Genomic DNA, 19,182 nt, shown 5'->3' on the forward strand with positions numbered 1-19,182 from the left:
TCACTTGACTTGACCCACAAAACACAAAACTTGTCAGGACCAGAACAGAAACAGGACCCACTTGCGTGACGTTTACCACAAGTTTTATTGAAAGAGAGGGGAAGGACTGCGCCCACGATCCAGTGTTCACTGGGCGCGGGAAGCAAGTCGCTCTTATACTCGGATTGTGCTCCAAATGCGTCAGTGGATCTTCAGTAGCGAGCGATGGCGGTGACAGGGACGAAAAAAATGGGTCCATACCAATTGCCCGAGTAGATACCGGTGGATACCGGACAGAACGGGACAGACAGGAATGATAATGAAACAGGATATCGAAATAAAACAGGACAAACTAGACGGGAACGAAAACTGGAGAGAATAATAAACAGGAGACTGGGAGAGTAAGGCGTGGTCGGGGTCGGAAGCGAGTCGTGAGCCAGAACGGGAGAGTAGACGTAGTCGGGAACAAATAGGGGTCGTAAGCCGGGACGGGAGAGCAGACGTGATTGGGATCAAAACGGGTTGTAGCCAGAGACAAACGGGAGCCAAAACGGGACAGGCGGGGGTCAGGGTCAAAAAAGGCTTGCCCTGTATACACGGAGATTCGCAGACGGACTGACAACAGGGGATTGACAGGACTCCGTTGAAATACTGACAGGGAGCCAATCAGAACCCGCGGTAGTTGGCGCCAAATGAGCAGGCACAGGTGATTCACATCGGTAATCATGACAAAACTAACACCAAAAGTAATAAACATTATTTCTTAAATTATTGATAGACATTACATATTTAATAAATGTATGAACCTACAAAGAACAAAGTTTAAAAATCGGGAATGAAATATTTAAAATAATGGAATACAATAAAGAAATTGTACTATTCTAGGGGAATCTTTAGCTGGATCATTTTTCTCATTTATTAGCTATTTATTTTGTATTTGTGTGTATGTTTGAACGTGTGTGTGTGTGTGTGTGTATATTTAAGCATTACTGGTATTTTGAGATTCATTTCACCTTAAAAGTGCTATACAAATACATTTTATATTTGTTTTAAGGTGATTATGCAATTCCTAGTTAACGGCAGTTAATGGGGAAGAGGAACCGACCTCGACATGCAAAAATAAAGTATTTATTCACATATAGGTCAACCCTCCTAACTGTCTGAAAATCATTGTGTTGAAATTAAAATGTTGTTCTAGCCTGGAGGAGGGTAATGTCTTTCTGGAAGAACTGCATAGTCAGTAAAACCAAAAGCGCTTAGTCCGTTTCTTGGCTCGCTGTTATTGTTAGATGCTCCAGCTTCCTTTCAGTGCCACTCACTTTTCACAGCTGAATGTCACCAAGTTCTGTGATTCGGGCATCTTACACTTTGTTGCCAGTTTTCTTCTCTCGCCACTCTTGTTAGCCACTTGACTGCAGGATATGGGTAGCAGTTATTGTTATTGCTAGCTCCTTCCTCTTTATTCTTCAGTGTCACTCACCTTCCACAGGTAGTCGTGCTAATGTCACGGAGTCGTTTTTTATTGTTACAGGTCAGTTTCCTTCTCTAGCCACTCGTGTTAGGACCTTGGTTGCAGGCCATAGGTATGGCGTATAACTGCCTAAAATAATGATTAAAGCTCCTCCCCAAAAAACTACGACTCAATCATCCTGGAAGGGGGGTTACGCCATGCTGAGGTTTTTGAGTTTTTCCTTGCCCTCATGTAAGTTTTAGATCAGGGGATGGTGTCATAATAGACTGTAGTTTTCAATGGTCTGTACAGTCCTTTTAGACTTCTTGTGATTAATGGCGTTACAAGTAAACATGAATTGACTTGACTTCTAGAGTGACTTACCTGATTGGTTGTGAAATATTGTGATCCTGGCCATACTTGTTCTGGTCTAGGTGAGTAAAATGTCAAGCTTCTGATTGCCCAAAATTGCCAAGTCAGCTTTTGTTGGCAGTTTTCACATCTGGGGTAACTTACCTGCCTGCCTGTAAAAGATAATGTTGATATTCAATGTTGTTCTGGCCTGGAAGAGTGGATTGTCTTTCTGGGGGAAAAATGCTGATTCAACAAAACCAAAAGTACGGAGTCAAATTTGGGGATTTTCTCACATCTCGGATAACCTACCTGACTACCTGTGAAAGACAGTGGTCATATCTAAACTCCTTCCCATTTTTCCTGGGTGGACAGAGACACTGACAAACAGACAAATAGATATACATACTTATGAAATCAATGAAAAGAGTCATAGAAATTCTATCCTTGTGGTAAATTATAAAGAACTGCTGAAAAGGGCCCCCTACTGGTCGTGATAACCCCATGCAAAGGAAATTGATGACATCATTACATAAACTTGACAAAAATCATTTTTATTGTCTCCAGTCCATCACTTTGTTCGTCAAACATGCGTAAGGAAGGGAAAAAAAGTCCATAAAATCGAGCGATCCTCGGCGATACTGTCCTCATCGCCCGTCAACTTCCTGCCCAGACAGGAAGTAGACGTCTCCACGCGTCTGGAGGGGGCGGAGTCAGGGAAATTCCAACATTGCTGTCTTTGTTGTGCTTTGTTTGAAAAATAAATTCCACACTGTGGACTTTCGGGAGAATCGTCCCCTTTTCCGACCTGTTCCGTCCAGGTGTTGCCGTGACGACGGCACACTGTCTCAATTCAAGGCACTTGAGTGTCATGGCAGACGCACCCCGAAAAAATAAAAATATATTTTTTTGAATGCAGCCACCTTCACAATCAGTTTTAAGTCTTCTCAGTGTGTTTCTGTGTGTGTGCGTGTTTCCAGGTATTCATGTGTATATCGTAACAGACATGGGTGTCCAAACTGTGGCGCGGGGCCTTTTGTTGCCCACCAACCATTTTTGAGCGGCCCGCAGTAAATTTGTTTCATAAAATAGATATTTATAAATTGCAAACTAACTCCATGCAGTAGCTATTGAAATTATGTTTACAAACAAAACATGGAATATGTTTAGCTTGTTACATTTGAGCAGAAAATTTACATAAAAGTACCAATTTAATTTTATTTATTAAATTAAATTGGTACTTTTATGTAATTTTTCTGGTATGTCGCCACGAGATGAACACATTTTTACAACTGTGATAATAACATTCACATTAATAATAATAATATTACTTTTTTATGAGAGAGCGAGTGAGACAGAGAAAGAGAAATCAATAAATGAAGCGAGGGATACAAAAGGAGAGAGCTAGGGAGCGACAGATTAAGCGACAGAAAAGGAGAGAGATAGAGAGCGATAGATAGATAGATAGATAACAAAACACTAAATAGGATATACACACAAATACCATGTTCTCTGTTTGAGTTATTGTGTTTTTTTTTCATTGTGTGTATGTTTTCGCTGGCCTTGCAGTCTGATCATGGTTAAGGGTTCAGCAGGGGTCGCCATTTCAAAACAAGAAGGGAAAACAAAGCTAAGCTCAGCTAAGAGTTTCTGATTAGCAGCGGCGGAGGAAATAGGGGCGGGGCCAAACGCAGTGGCGATGTCACCTATGTCGTCCAATCAGAGTCAAGCTTAGGGAGAGGCACGGAAGCCAGAAGCCAGGGAGGCGGGGCGGGGCGAAAGAGATCAGGTCTGAAAAAGACGAAAAAACATTTTCGTATAGTGCATCAAGATGAAAGAAAATCATACAGTCATCAACACAACCCAGGAAATCATCAGCTGCTCTCTGCCCAGTCTGGAGGACATTGTCCGTTTGTACTACCAGTGTGACTTTTTGTGACCGCTAGCTTTTAGCAGCTCATTACATTGAAAAGAAATTCATACATTAAATCCGACTCTGAGAAAAGTCAAATGAGCGCAACGAAATTGTGATCACCAGCGGGTCCTCTGTGGATTATTATTGGGTTCCAAAAGAGACTCGGGCGGCATCTGGGAGAAGGTAAGAGCGGTGCTATTGGTCTGGCTTACTGCTAACAGCTGGGCTAACAACTTGTCAAAGACGCTGCAGTGAACCCCGTATCTTGCCAACGGCAGGTCCATTAGTCATTAGACGGATGATTTGGAGCAACAAATTCGGGACGGTTTTATTTTAACCGTCATGAAGACCTGTCTCCATCCGAGGACATCCGACGCTAACACACAGCTAGCTGGCTGCTCTCTAAATTGCTTTCTTACACTGAAAGGAAAAGCCCTTCGATTTCATTTTACTTTTGTATGATAGCAATAAAACCACTTATTCAACTAAAATGATATGTTGTGTGTTATTATTTGTCTATGATCTATGATTGTTATTTTGTCGTATGCTCTCAGTCAGTAATGAGGTCATCTCGTAGTAAACTTAATCCTTCGGGGGCTTTTATGAAGGTGCGACGCTACTTTTGGATTTTCTTTTTTCGCTGGTGGTCCTGCTCCACATTAACCGCAAAAAACAGGGGATCCCTGCAATTCCAATCGGAGCAGAAACAGGAAGTGGGTGGCTCACTTACTATTGGACGGCGGGTCTTTGCATTGACCCTCTTGGATGGTGATATCGTCGATTGCGACGTCGCCCTCAATGCCGGCGCCACGAACGCCCTCCAGCACCACCTGATTGGAGGAATTTGAGGCGCTTAGCTTAGCCGTTAGCAGTCGACTTTCATAGAACAATTTAAAACCATTATTCACTGTGCTCATCAACATAAAATGGGGATGCAGGATCATTATTGGACCGATGTTCATGGAACGGATAACAGCAAAATAAATTCCCCGATAATTGAACACTTGGAGCCGATACTATGTTTTGGAGATGTGTTTACAGAAGAAAGTAAAAAATAAAAAAATAAACATTATTATTGTGTTAGATTTTGTGAGTGTGACTTTGATTTTATAGTAGACTGCAAAAATAAAGTAGCTTATTTTGGTATTATTTTATTAATTTCAATATATTTCAAATGCAGTTGTGGTCAAAAGTTTACATACACTTGTGAAGAACATAATGTCGTGGCTCTCTCGAGTTTCCAGTTATTTCTACACCTCTGATTTTTCTCTGATGTAGTGATTGGAACAGATTGTTATTTCTCACAAAAATTGTATGAGGTTTGTTTTTTTATGACTTTATTATGGGTTAACAGAAAAAGTGATCAAATCTGCTGGGTCAAAAATGTACATACAGCAGCGCTAATATTTAGTGACTTGTTTACCTGACTGCCCATTTTGCACATCTGTTCAGCTGCTCCTCTTGCACTCTTTGCACTACCGTATAGTACTCATAGCTTTATTTAGTATATTATTTAGTATTTCAATACTCAAACTCAATACTACATATTTATATCTGTACATTCAAGGAAACTGTGCGGGTCAGATGTATCGACATTTCGTTCCGTATACATGTGTACAAGAATTACAATAAAGTACTGCATATCTGAATCTGAAAAATATTTGATAACATGTCCCTCGGCCATTTTCACTTCATTAGGCACTTTGGGTATCATCCACAAGCTTCTGGCAAGCTTCTGGTTGAGTCTTTGACGACACCTCTTGACAGAATTGGTGCAGTTCAGTTAAATTTGATGGCTTTCTGACATGGATTTGTTTCTTCAGCATTGCCCACAAGTTCTCAATGGGGTTCAAGTCAGGACTTTGGGAAGTCCATTGTAAAACCTTAATTCTAGCCTGATTTAGCCATTCCGTTACCATTTTTATGTGTGTTTGGGGTCATTGTCCTGTTGGAAGACCCAACTGCTCCCATAACCCAAACTTTGGGCTGATGACTTTAGGTTATCTTGAAGAATTTGAAAGTAATCCTCCTTCTTTATTATCCCAATTACTCTCTGTAAAGCACCAGTTCCATTGGCAGAAAAAAATCCCCTCAGCAAAATACTACCACCACCGAGCTTGACGGTAGGCATGGTGTACTCAAAAACTAATTATAAACATAAATGATACATTTTTTTCTATTTTTAAGATGTGAAACCTGCAAAGGAGATTTCATAGGAATCCTGTCCGCTCTTTTGACTATTACATCATTGTCGCTATAGGCAAATCATTGTGCTGTTCTTTGATTCCACACCCTTGTGTAACCTAGGATATGTACTAAAAAGAAAAGGCTCATGGGTGGGCCTCAGGAACAGGTTGGAATTTCTTATCTGAAGGCTTCTATCCCTGTCCTTGCAAGTTCAAAATCCACTGATGTTTTCTCTCTTTATTTTGAGTGTCTACTAAAGTTTAAACTTATCAATCAACTTACTTCATACAAAAATCTTACGACAATAACCTATTGAATGTATTTGGATTACTTGGAAATCGGCACTGGGGTGAATGTTGATAGCTGCCCGGCGCCAACGGTCGCCTTGGTTACCGCTCAGACTCCAGACCGAAGTCTCCGTCGTCCCTTTTTGCCGCAAGAGGACGTTCAACGAACCTGCGGGCAAATCGCAAAATTTCTGTGAAACCTTGACGTCATTTAGCACGGGCTAGCTAGCGCAGTGCTAACTCACCTATGTGCTTGCCATACATGTGGTAGTAGAAGGCCAGGCAGTAGGTGGCGCCGCTTTTGGAGCCCGTGTTGAAAGAAGGCGAAAGTAGGCGGGCCTTGTCGCCTTCCATCCTCGGGCGGGAAGTTTCGATGTAAACGTAGTACCCTACGAAACATCAGATTTATGTTACACTTCTATAATTGTGTATTACAAAGATAGACATGCTCAAGAATACTGACTATTTTCCCCCCATTCTTTCCCCCTAAATGAACTGCAACAGTGCAGCCGCAACCTATTAACCCTGGTCACCGACTGCTGTGACCTGGGAGAGCGAATTTTTTTTCGGGCCCGCCAGCTGTTTTTATCCGTTTGGTCCACCAAATAGTGAACTGTACTTGTGAGGCCGCAATCTAATATTCTGGTTGACAATTGCTACGAGCAGGAGCCAGCAATGTGCATCCTAGTCAAACCAGGCAGCTATTTTATTGCCATTCTGTCCATCAAAAAGTTAAGTGCACTTGTAAGGCCGCAACTTAAAAACCCCAGTCGACTATTGCAAGCTGGGACCGGCCTGGCAGCTCTTTTTTGTTGTTCTGCCCAACAAAAAGTGAACCACATATATGTGGCAATATATTACCCGCAGTCGCCTATTGCTGCAAGCGGGGCGAGCAGAGCACATTTTGCTCATTTTTGTTATTATATCCACCAAAAAGTGAATTGCACTTGTAAAGATGCCTATTGCTACATGCTGGGGCCGGCAGAATGCATTTTTGTAGTTCCTGGTAGCCTTTTGTTGGTAATTTTTGAACTGCACTCGTTTGGCCGCAATCCATTATCCCCAATCGCATATTGCTGCAAGCTGAACCCAGCTGAGCGTATTTTTGTCAGGCTTTGCGGCTCTTTTTGTCATTCCATCCATCAAAACGTGAACTGCACTTGTGATGCAGCAATCTATTATTCATCGGCGCGTATTGCTGCAAGCAGGAACCAGCAGAGCGCATTTTTGTTTAGGCCTGTCAGTTCTTTTTTTCCGTTCTGTCCACCAAAGAGTGAACTACACTTGTGAGGCTGCTCTCTATTAACCCAATCAAATATTGCTGGTAGTGGGGATTGGACAAGTTCATTTTTCTGCCGTTATGTCTACCATAAAGTGATCAGCATTTACAAGGTCGCGATCTTTTATCCCTGATTCACTATTCCTGTGAACGCAGGATAGCAGAGCACAATTTTGTCAGGCCTTTTTTGCCGTCCTGTCCATTACACAGTGAACTGCACTCGTAAATCCAGGATCTAATATCCCAATCGCATTTCGCTATCCTCAGTCAACTGTTTCTGAGATCAGGGGCCGAGAGAGCAAATTTGTGTCATGTTTGGTGCCTCTTTTTTCCGTTCTTTATGCCCGTTGTTTAAATGGACAACTCCCATTTTGCCGCGATCCATTATCTCCGGTCGACTATAGCTGCGAGGTGGGCGTTGCAGAGTACCTGGTAAAAATTGAGACGTGGGGGAAAGTTGGTGGATTTTTATATATCGTGGGTGTTTTCCGTCCTGATTAACCACAATGAACAAGGGATTACAGTAAACACACACATATTCCGGGAAGGTTGTCGCCACCTACTGGTTGCACCCGGAAAAGCGGTCACGCCATCAGATATAATGGGATTATTATTCGTGACAAAGGAAGCGAACGAAATCTTGCAGGAGATACCCACGTGTTTCAGTACCATGTGACTCATCCATTGTGTGCGTGTTTATAAAAGTGGATTTGAAAGAGCAGGCGGGGTTAACGCCAACGCGGTTGAATAAAAAAGAGGAATTTATTTGAGAAACAGCAAGCGTGCGTGTGCATGTGGGATTAAAGTACATGAATTGTTATTATTTTGCACTTAATCTGCTTTAACAAGACATCTTTACATATAACCATTTAGTTTTTCCGTGCCTAACAAACCCACACGCAGACACGCTCAACTCACTCAAAGTGGCTTCAGTAAATTCATTCGGGAAATTTTGCTTTAAGGGTAACTCGGAAATGCCCAAAATCATTACGCCGTAAAGCTAACGTGAGAGAGCAACATTTGTACCTAGGATATAATAATAATTATGAGTATATTTATTCATGAAGGATCATGTACGCTATTCCAACGCATCATTTCGTTAGGACATTTGAATGTGATTGTGATTTTCATTTCCACCTTCGTTTCTCATGATCACATTTTTTCCAATCCATCCTGCTTTCTGAGGTTTGTTTAATTGTTTTTACTGTAAGACAGTTTATTGTTGATTTTGGCCGTTTGTTACCTTACTGATCATTTTTCAGATTAAATACAATCATTTTTGAGTACTGTGAGGTTTCTGCTTCCCTGCATTTGGGTACACGGGCAAAATTACAACATAGCCACTAGCAGTTAATGCTAACTCATTTGCAGGGTTGGGTAGGGTTACTTTAACTTGATTACTTTCAATTACTTTTGGATTACTCCAATGCCAAATATGCTAATAAAAGACAAAAGAAACTAAATATGAATAAAATGACAAAATTTTGTGCAGGCTTGGGGAGTAACGGAATACATGGATCGGCAAAAATGATGTTGGCAAGCTGTTTGGATTTATTTTCATTTTGTTTCTGTCGCATTTTATGTTAGTTTTGCCGGAGATCAAAGAGATCAAAGCCAGGAGAGAAAGCTTACTACGTGTTGTGAGTCATAAATTTATTCATATTTAGTTTCTTTTGTCTTTTATTGGCATATTTGGTATTGGAGTAATCCAAAAGTAATTGAAAGAAATCAAGTTAAAGTAACCCTACCCAACCCTGCTCATTTGGCACGTAACTTAGTGTGACAAACGCTAACTGTTAATGCTAGCATTGCGAAAATGGACGGTAGCTGCTAATGTTAGTGTCTTTGTATGATGCTTGATGTCTAATCACACTGATTTTGATTAAAAAAAAAACCTTTGAATAAGTAGATAGATAGATAGATAGATAGATAGATAGATACTTTGTTCATCCCCGAAGGGAAATTCACATTTCCAGCAGCATCCCTGAGCTGAGAACAAACAATCGAGAACAATCGAAAATAACACGGGAGCTGCTGGAGTGGCTGCCATTCGTGACGGCGCCGGAAGAAACGATTCAATTTGAATCATGTACAAACAAACAAACAAAATATTTATGTTTCAATAAGTGGAAAATGGGGGGAAAATAATTTCTCATACTGAAATAACCAGGTAAAACTAATTTTAAGTTACCTGTCCAAATGAAGTAGACACATTTCCTAAAATGTCAGATTTTTAATTCTATCAAAACATGAAAGAAAAATTGTCATAATTTGGAAATAAAATCAAGATTAGGTGATTCACATTATTATTACTGTCATATTTATCATTATTGTATTGTTTTATATCATCTATATTATATTATGTATTTATTAATATCATCATAATTATTTTAAAATTGAAAGATAATACTCATGAATTTGCAATAAAATCAAGATAATGTATTTATGGATAAATAAATATTTAATTATGTTTAGAATAGTCATATTATATTAATATATATCATTACTTTAATTATCTTAAAATTGTGATATATTTTCTGCAACTTTGCTTTCAAGTCACTATTTTAGATCATTCTGAAGGTCTCTGAGGCTACTTGGAATTTTCATTTTAATCCACCCAACAAAAGTTTGGTTTCAACAGCCAAATGTCGATGCCAGCTACCAATACCACCGATGCATAATATATACCACGAACCAAAATACTTCTTAATTTTAAAAAAAGCTAATTAATCACTGTTATTTTTTGGTTCCCTGAAATTATCGACAGTATAAGTTACAATCTTTATTTTGAATGTGTATTCCCCGTTTGGACACCAAATACTACTACAAATACTATATCAGCCACCATGGCAAGTACCAATACCTACAAAAACCGATACTGATACTCGGTATCCGTCTTCATCTATTTCTTGCCCAAAATACAGAATAGACAATTTCTGAATCGTGTGTCTTTGAGACCTTGTTTCGATCCACGCCGGTCGGCGCTGGGTCCAGTATTGGGCGTGTACTTTGTGTCCCGGGAGGCGGCGCTATGGCGCGTCCAATCAAAATCGTCGTTTTTGTCCTGAGAGAACAGGCACAAAGCCTCGTCCTCGAAAGCACACTGGAACTCCCCTGCACACAAGTTTGCTGTTAGTGACAGAAATCTACCTATACCTCTGTATTTCAACGACTCTGTATTCAAACAGATTGGTAAACGGGAGTCGTTTTAGCTCCGGTGTTCGAACTTCAACATACAGAATTTTGCATGTACTTAAAACCCTCTTTCTACTTTAATCGTTACCTATGTTCCTGTTCATAGCTTAGAAAACACTGGTCTACTCATCATTCCAAGAGCCAAGAAGAAATCCACATGTTCGAGAGCGTATTCTATTCATGTCCCTGTGCTGTGGGATGCTCTGCCTTCTGAGATACGACCTACAACTTCAGTGGAAGTTTTTAAATCGATGTTTAAGACATACTTTTATTTTATAGCTTGTAAGTGATGTTGACCTCATAGTATTCTTGTCCTTGAGGGAGAAGGATGGCCTGGTTGTTGCACAGTGCATGCATTTTAAGTCATTGTACCGGCACTTAGACCTGATGTACACCATTATCTAGAACAGGGGTGGGCAACTTTTTAGAGGGTTAAAAAAATGGGGCCGAGGGGCCGATCTAGGAGCCCAATTAATCTCTTAAAATACTTCCCAAAAGTCAAAATACTATCAATAGACTAATAATAAACATCTGAAATACATGGTTAAAATTAAATTATTGTAAATATTAAAAACACACTAAAACTAATTAAAAAAAACTCCTTAGAAATTGTTTAATTAAATAGAGTGAAATAATTCCTACACATTCCTGATCATATTACAATGTCCCAAAATAGTTACCCAAGAACTCTTAAAACGATAACATACACCAAAACTACAGATAAACCTACTTAAGTACTAGATCAATATAATACAAATAAGACCTTTTGTTTATTGAGCTAAACATATATTTAATTTCACCAAACTAAACCCTCTGTCAATGGTAAATACACCAATATAGATTAGTACATTCAATAAATACATTTACATGCAAATATTCAAATATACTTTTGAACAAAGTACCAGAAAAAAGTTACTTTTGATATACAAAATATGTGACAAGTTACCTAAAAAAGTTTGACTTAAAATATATTGGATTGATTGAAATCCTAATTTGGAACCATAGATATCAATCAATCAATGAATCCATCCATCCATCCATCCATCTATCCTTTAATCCAGCCATCTATCCATCAATCTATCCATCAAACAATCAATCCAACCCCCAATCTATCCAACCTACAATCAATCCATCCATCCATCCATCCTTCAATCAATCAACCAATCAATCAATCCTTCCATCCATAAATCCATCCACCAATCAATCAATCCATCCATCCATCCATCCTTTAATCCACCCATCTACCCATCAATCAATCAATCCATCCATCAATCAATCAATCCATCCATCCTTTAATCAATCCATCCATCCATCAATCTATCCATCAACCATTCCAACCTTCAATCTATCCAACCTTCAACCCAACCATCCATCCATCCATCCATCAATTAATCCAACCTTTGTTCCATCCATCCAAAAAAACCCAATCACCCACCCATCCATCCATCTATCCATCAATCAATCAATCCAACCTTCAATCCATCCATCCACCCATCAATCAACCCATCCATCCATCCATCCATCTATCCTTTAATTCAGCCATACATCCATCAATCTATCATCTATCAATCCATCCATCAATTAATCCAACCTTCAATCCATCCATCCATCCATCCATCCATCCATTAAAAGTCACCTCAGTAATTTTATATAATTAAAAAAATGTACGAATAATAATTAATGACTGTTTCAAGATGTAACATCAGTTAAAATAAACGCAAAAGGCAAACTATTCATTGCATTGGACTCCCCAAAATCTAATTTGAAAGTTTGAAAATGAATTCTGTCATTTCCCCACTAGAGGGAACTACAGTACGACAATCACTGAATTCCAAGGGTAACTGAAACCTAAAAATTCATGCCAGGAGGGGTGAAAGTCATCCGATTGCAAAGAAGTACTCACTGAGGTGTGGATTCACTGGCGCTGCAGAGGGAAACAAGACTGGTTCAGAAACAGAACACACAAACACGCATCGCTGTTTTTGTGTGTCTTTGAGCTCTCAAGCCGACAGGAAGTAATACCGCTGTAGGCGATGAGGCGTTCCGTGGCGTCTCCGTCGCCGTAGCGCGTGATGGGCGTCAGGCGGACCAGGTAGGACTCGGGTTTCACCAGTTCCGTCAGGTTGTGGGTCAGCAGCTGCCCCTTGAGGATGTTGGACTCCATGGGGATTTCCTGCTCCCACCAACGGCCTTGCCCCACCTGACAAAAACGCGAATGTTAGCATTAGCGCTAACACCCAACCTAACCAGGGTGGGGAAGTAACCGAGTGGAAAAAAACTAGTGTACAGTACAGGGGTCAAATAGGCATTATAACATGAAATTTGACTTTTTGGGGGTCCTGAAATTGCTTCGATATTTCCTCGCCATATTGCGATTCGTTTCTTATCGCCTTGGATTTTTTTCTGTTTATTTACATCGCAAAAATTCAGTATCATTTTAAAAGCGCCAGTACGCTCAAACTAATCCAGGGACTTCTGTTTCCTGGGCCCTGATAGGAGCAATTCAAATGAATCATTTACATGACTAGTGACAAACAAATGTGGCTTTAAGGAAGCATAGACTTACACTACAGATAGATGGATACACCAGATCTGGATCGTAACTTTTTTCGATGTGGGGGCAAAAAATATAACTGAAAATGTCCCAGAGAAATCAACCAATACACATAAGAGTTTACGTGTATCATTCGTCTCTGTACTACAAGTCCCACAGTTCCTAGTGGCATTAAAATATCCCAGGTGAAGTAAAAAGATTTCTGGTGTTACACACACATACATACTGTTATCCTTTGTTTGTCGCAGTTAATAGGGACCAGAAGCCCTCGCAATATTCAAAAATCGAAGAAGTATACCCCCCAACCCCTATTTTTGACATGCTGTCTACCAGCCTTCGCTCGGAGTAACAGTCGACCAGGAATAATGTCTCGCGGCCACACATGTGCTCTGTAGCCAGAAGGAAGGAAAACAAAGATGCCATGCACTACATAAATTTGCTCTTTCAGCCATGGTCCACTGAGGATAAAGGATCGCAGCTAAAACGGTGCAGTTCATTTTAGGTGGGCCACGATGGCATGCTTCAGAAGCAATGGGAAAAGAGCATTCTGCCAGCCCCTGCTCTCACCAATAGTCGCCCAGGGATAATGGATTGTAGACACAACTTTGCATTATATTTTACACAAAGTGACTTCTGACAAAAATGTGTTGTGCCAGTCCCCGCTTGTGGCAATATGGACTAATTGATTGCAGCCAAATGAGTGCAGTTCTCTTTTTGGTGGACGGAACTGCCAGGACCCCAAAATGCACTCTGCCGGTCCCCACTCACTGCAATAGGCAACTGGTAATAAATGATCGAGGCCAAAACAGGGCAGTTCATTTGAGCAGGGCCACAATGGCACCCATCAGCCGCCCAAATTGAGAAAAAAGCGTTATACCTACCCCTTGCTCTCAGCAATAATTAAACGGGGATAATGGATAGCGAACACAACAGTGCATTTCATTTTAGGCGGGCCTGAAAAAAGCGCCTTCTGCCTGTCCCCGCTCGCAGTAATGAGTGATCTGGTCTCAGCTTAATGAGTGCGGTTAATTTTATGGAGAAATAAAGTTACGGCTAAAACAGAGCGGCCAGGCCTGATAAATGTATGCTCTGCCTGTCCGCACTCACAGAAATTTGTGATTGGGGATAATAGATTGTGGACGCACGAGTACACTTTCTTCTAAGCCCGACAAAAATGCGCTCTATTGCCTCCCACTCATAACAATATGCGATATATTTCAACCTGCTATGCACAATGGCTGCAAAATTAATATGAGTGGTTATGGAACGGACTAACCGCAAAACTCGAGGAAATTCTGTATTCGTTTCCTGAAGTCACCTGGCAAATGCCGAGTCTGTAGGCCAGGATGCGGTCCACGCCGGCCGGCTCCATTTGGGTCCACTGCAGCGTGAAGCCGTACGTACGGGGCCGGTTTTGCCACAAGGCGCCGGGCGTGTCGTAATAGAACTCTGCTGGGTACGCCTTCCCTGGCGGAGGTACAAATTAAAGCGGTTGATTATATATTCATCATGTGTGGCGGTTCAAGATGTGCATGAGACATTCTTGTCATTTGTGAAATATTTTGAGTTGAAAAAATTAGGGGTCATGTCCAAACTCTCATGGTTTACCGCCCGCAGTCCTTCTCCAAGAAATGGCAGCATTACCCTCTCACTATTCCTCTCCCCAGGTGATTTCAACAGACAATTAGCCACCTCTACCATAAATACCCTGGGCTCCCACCTCATGTTGCCGATGTCTCTTTGATTCCTGAAGGAATTCACTCACCAAAACCAAAAGCTTTTTCTCCCATTATTTCGTTCTTCAATTCCCTCCTCGTTCCAAGCTCACCCACTCCAAAACTTGCCACTCCAACCCCAATTTTAAAGGTAATTCCAAATCTCCCTTTCAAGATAAAGCTTCTCCTCACAAAACTCCTTCCTCAGTTCCCTCTTGGTCCCAAGATCACCCACTTCATCCATCTTTTAAAGGTACTCCCAAATCACCCAATCGTTCAATATTTTCAAGAAGACCCCCTCTCAAGTTCTCATCTCAAGCCTTCCTCTCAGGTTGCCTCCTCAGCAGTTCTGGTCCCACACTCCCTTACCCCTAGTAAAAGCTTTTGTTGTTGATGAATAAACCCCCTTCCGTTGGGGTTTGATCACGTCCCTTGTATACCATCTCCTTATTTTCCTGCATTTGTGTCCGTCCGACATCCTCGTGACAATTCATGTCTCATTTATCGAAGTGTTCCAAAAGTCTTGGGCACATTTTGACATTGAATATCTCTGAAACTATCAAGGATATACCAACACATCTAATAAATTCAGAAAGCTTGTAATCTCAATTTTTACTTGGCCGTCTGACATTGCACTGTCAATTGTGGCAACGGCTTCTGTTATTTGTGCCTTTTGCCCATCCACATTTCTTGGAACAAGGTGCACATAGACCATTCCATTCACAAATCCCATCAAAAAAACGCATGGTGTGTGAGATCTGAAGATCTGAGTGGCCAGGATATGATCATTCAGCCCAGACCGTCCAATCTGTTTGTCTAGCAGTGTTGGGTTCAGAAATCGTCTTGCCCTGAGGCTTGAGAGTGGTTGGTGCCCCATCCTTTAGGTAAATGAAGTCACCACTCTTTCTCTCAGTCAATTTATCCATTCAACAGTTAAGAACATATGGGGACTTCAAATGTGCCTTCAAAAACGGAATACTCTTTGATTGTTTGTCTTATTATACTTTATCTTTAAGTAGAATAGGGATTCTTTTCATGATTTATATTACTGGTAGTGGTAACATTTTAACTAATTATTTTTTATTTTCTTATTTTTTTTTATGAGGATGAGAAAATGAACCTTTAAAACCAATTAAATAAACTTATTGGCAGATGAAGCACAAATTTACTCATTTTATATATCTTTTATTATTTTTATAGTTTTTAGAAACTGATTGCCAGTTGGTCAAGAATTTGTTTCTTAAAAAAAAAATGAAAAAAGTTATCTTCAAAACTGGCTAAATTACCGAATTCAATGAGAGGACATAATTTTACTCATTTGGTTTATTTTCTTGAAAAAAAAACGTAATAGGATTTTTTAAAAATAGCTGACAATTGGCCCATAATTTATCTTGGCAATTTAAGTTTTTGAAATTTCATTTTGCACACTTGGTAGTTTATTCTTTTTTTAATTTCATTTTTTCGCCTAATTTTCTCACAAAATTGACAGATGGTACATAATTGTACTAATTTTATTTTTTTAATAATGAAAATAATGTTTAAAAACTGACTGTCAGTTAGCCAATTTTTTTGGGCGGGGATGACTGTTTTTTTTCAAGTATTGTATAATAGCTTTTGCACAAATGATAGTATTCATTATTATTGTTATTATCTATATTTAACTTTGTTTCCTGCTTAATCTTCTCTTAACATGGCCAAAAAAATAGAAGTAGGCAAATTAATTGACTGGCAGATGAAATATAATTTTCTTTCTTTTTATTTTTTATTTTTCCGAGAAAAAAACGTATGTTAGAATAAAATGAGAAAAATGAAAAGATTAATTATGATAATAATGATTAAGAATGACGAATATCGACACATGATGCAGAGGGGGTAAACCAGTGTATGTTGTCGGGCTTCGCTGTTAGCAAAGGTTTGCATGGCACAGCAGCTCACCCCTTGTTGAGCTGTGGGCTTAATGTTCGGTGTCAGGTTGAGAAGAGTGAAGGGGAATGAATGTTTGGTGAATGTGAGTGAGTTCTTGACTTTACCGACCTCCTACTAGGGGGATATGGCTTCGGTATGTAGATAGATATACAAGAAAAATGATTTTTTGCCCACAAACCTGTGTTTAATAATTATGAATAATAATAATAGTTTATTAAGTTGTTGTTATTTATTTTTGCACAAATGCTACTTCTAAAACATTTGAAAATGTCACTTCTGCTCTAAATCACAATCGCTGTCCTTGATGGTGAAAATGTTTTTTTTTTAACAATTCGTTTTTAAGGTCAGTATAGCCTTCACCTCAATAACCTTAATCTTGTTTTGAGACACTCTTCCTGCATTTAGAAACAATTACATTCTTCCTTGCACTTATGCATGATGACCTTATAACACTAGTCCTGCTTATTGGCTAGGTACTCTATGTTAAAAACTCAAACATGTCTTTTTGAGGGGTGGGAAGGGTGTTGGGGGGCTAAGGAAGATGAGCATCACACAAGGTCATCAGATTATGACTGAGGTTTTGAGTTTTTCCTTGCCCTCGTGTAGGTTTTAGATCAGGGGATGATGTCATAATAGTCTGTAGTTTGCAGTCCTTTAATACTCCTTGTGATGAAGGGTGTCACAAATAAACATGACTTGACTTGATTTAATGACCTAACACTTATTACTAATCATCAAACACTGTGACCTTCAACGAGTGTCATGACCTTCATCCCGTGTTCCCTCCTTAATCTATTATCACGAGGACCATCGTCCTCAAACCATCGCCTGACTTCGATTTCGCCCGACCATCTTGACCTTCATCCTGCGAAAGCGCCGTGTGCTGAGATGGCTTTTCCTCTTCAAAGGAGCTGTGCTGCATTGCGCGATGTTAAGGAGCTTAACTCAGGAAGTCTCAGCGTGCTGACAGGCAAAACTCAAAGAGCTTTCTCAGGGTGTTGATGTGCGGCTTGCCTGGGATGTGATGAGTGCAGACGCCGATACTTATGACAGTGGGGCGAAAATGACGACTCAAATCCTCACACATACTCAACCGCATCTTAACACTCGGAGTAGGAGGAGCTCAAAGAGCAGAGCGTGAGAATATTGGTGTCATTTAATCTCCTCGGGATGAATGTTGGATTTTGAGTTGCGGCTCCGGTCGTCTAAACGACTCGTCGACTTGGTCAAAAGTTTAGTTTGCACTTCTGCAGTAAAGATTTAAGGCAGGGGTCGATATCCTGTGGCCCCTGAGCCATATGTGGCTGTTTTCACCTGCAAATGCCCCGCTGGCTCCAACAGCCCTGGTCGCTGATTGGTTCCCTGACTCTATTTAAACCCCCGGCTTCCAAGAGGAAGCTGTCAGACCGTCCTGCAGCCTATCCTTTTGCTAGGCAAGCTCTGTGCCTTCCGACAATCTCCTGTCCTGTTTTCTCCTGCCTGTTACCTTTTGCCGACCTGTTTCTGGACCCATTTCTGCCCTGTTCTTCCGTCCCGGCCATCGACCTGTTTTGCCCTGTTTCCTGCCTGATACTTGTTGCCGACCTTTTTTCTGGACTCGTTTCCGCCCTTGCTCCCCGTCCCGGCTATCGACCAGCTTTACTTCCATCAGCTACCTGTGTCCAACGATCATCGGATCGTGGAAGCAAGCACTGCTCTCTTTCTCAATAAAACTGAGTAAAACGAACGCTATTGGGTCCTGTCTCTGTTTCTGGCTTGTGACACAGAGATACAATTTAACTATTTCACATTTCTCTGTGGCCTTCTGACATTGGTTGACTTCATCTCAATTTTGGTACAAAGCAACACTGACTAGATTATGGTTCGGTCCAGTACAAATAGGGCACGTTCTTAACTACAATTTACAGTCAGGGTGTCACACCAACATAACATTGTAGCAATACAGTGGTACCTCCAATTACGAATGTCTCTACATACAAAAGTTTCAGGTTACAAAGTACCTGAACGGGAAAGTATTGCCTCAAGTTACAAAGGAGTTTCAGGAGTTACAAAGTCAAAAATACAGTACGCACTGCCTTTCGCAGCTCACACCCAGAAAAAGTGTTGACAGGTCGGGCTATCGCTCATTGTGATGACGTCTGCCTCACGCATTTCCGACAGATTGTCAAAAGCCAGCAAAAGCAGACATTATTGGATCAGTTTTTCTAAAAACCGAAGGCAAAAACACAGCGGAGGACCAGTGAATAAAGTGGCAAGTTAAAAGGTAATTTTTTTTTTTGTTGTTATTTCCTTCAATTTTGGGTTTTTTTACATTATGTGCCTCTTGTTTTAAATTGATTGTGCG

General features: G+C 40.5%; 1 protein-coding gene across 1 annotated transcript in view; it reads right to left on the reverse strand.

Annotated features, from left to right (window-relative positions):
* Nucleotides 1–2,313: 2,313 nt before the first annotated feature.
* The window catches only part of mdga2a (MAM domain containing glycosylphosphatidylinositol anchor 2a), a 40,325-nt gene continuing 23,456 nt past the window's right edge, over nucleotides 2,314–19,182 (reverse strand). The window contains exons 10-17 of the mRNA XM_088354451.1: nucleotides 14,516–14,664; nucleotides 12,666–12,843; nucleotides 12,547–12,567; nucleotides 10,407–10,562; nucleotides 6,415–6,558; nucleotides 6,214–6,338; nucleotides 4,426–4,525; nucleotides 2,314–3,571 (exon numbers count right to left, since the gene is read on the reverse strand). Of these exons, the coding sequence (XP_088210577.1) occupies nucleotides 3,483–3,571; nucleotides 4,426–4,525; nucleotides 6,214–6,338; nucleotides 6,415–6,558; nucleotides 10,407–10,562; nucleotides 12,547–12,567; nucleotides 12,666–12,843; nucleotides 14,516–14,664 (962 nt within the window). The 3' untranslated portion in view covers nucleotides 2,314–3,482. The remainder of the gene's footprint in view (nucleotides 3,572–4,425; nucleotides 4,526–6,213; nucleotides 6,339–6,414; nucleotides 6,559–10,406; nucleotides 10,563–12,546; nucleotides 12,568–12,665; nucleotides 12,844–14,515; nucleotides 14,665–19,182) is intronic.

This window comes from Urocampus carinirostris, chromosome 15, assembly GCF_059441175.1.
Source record: "Urocampus carinirostris isolate Australia breed hairy pipefish chromosome 15, RoL_Ucar_1.0, whole genome shotgun sequence".
Taxonomy (NCBI): domain Eukaryota; kingdom Metazoa; phylum Chordata; class Actinopteri; order Syngnathiformes; family Syngnathidae; genus Urocampus; species Urocampus carinirostris.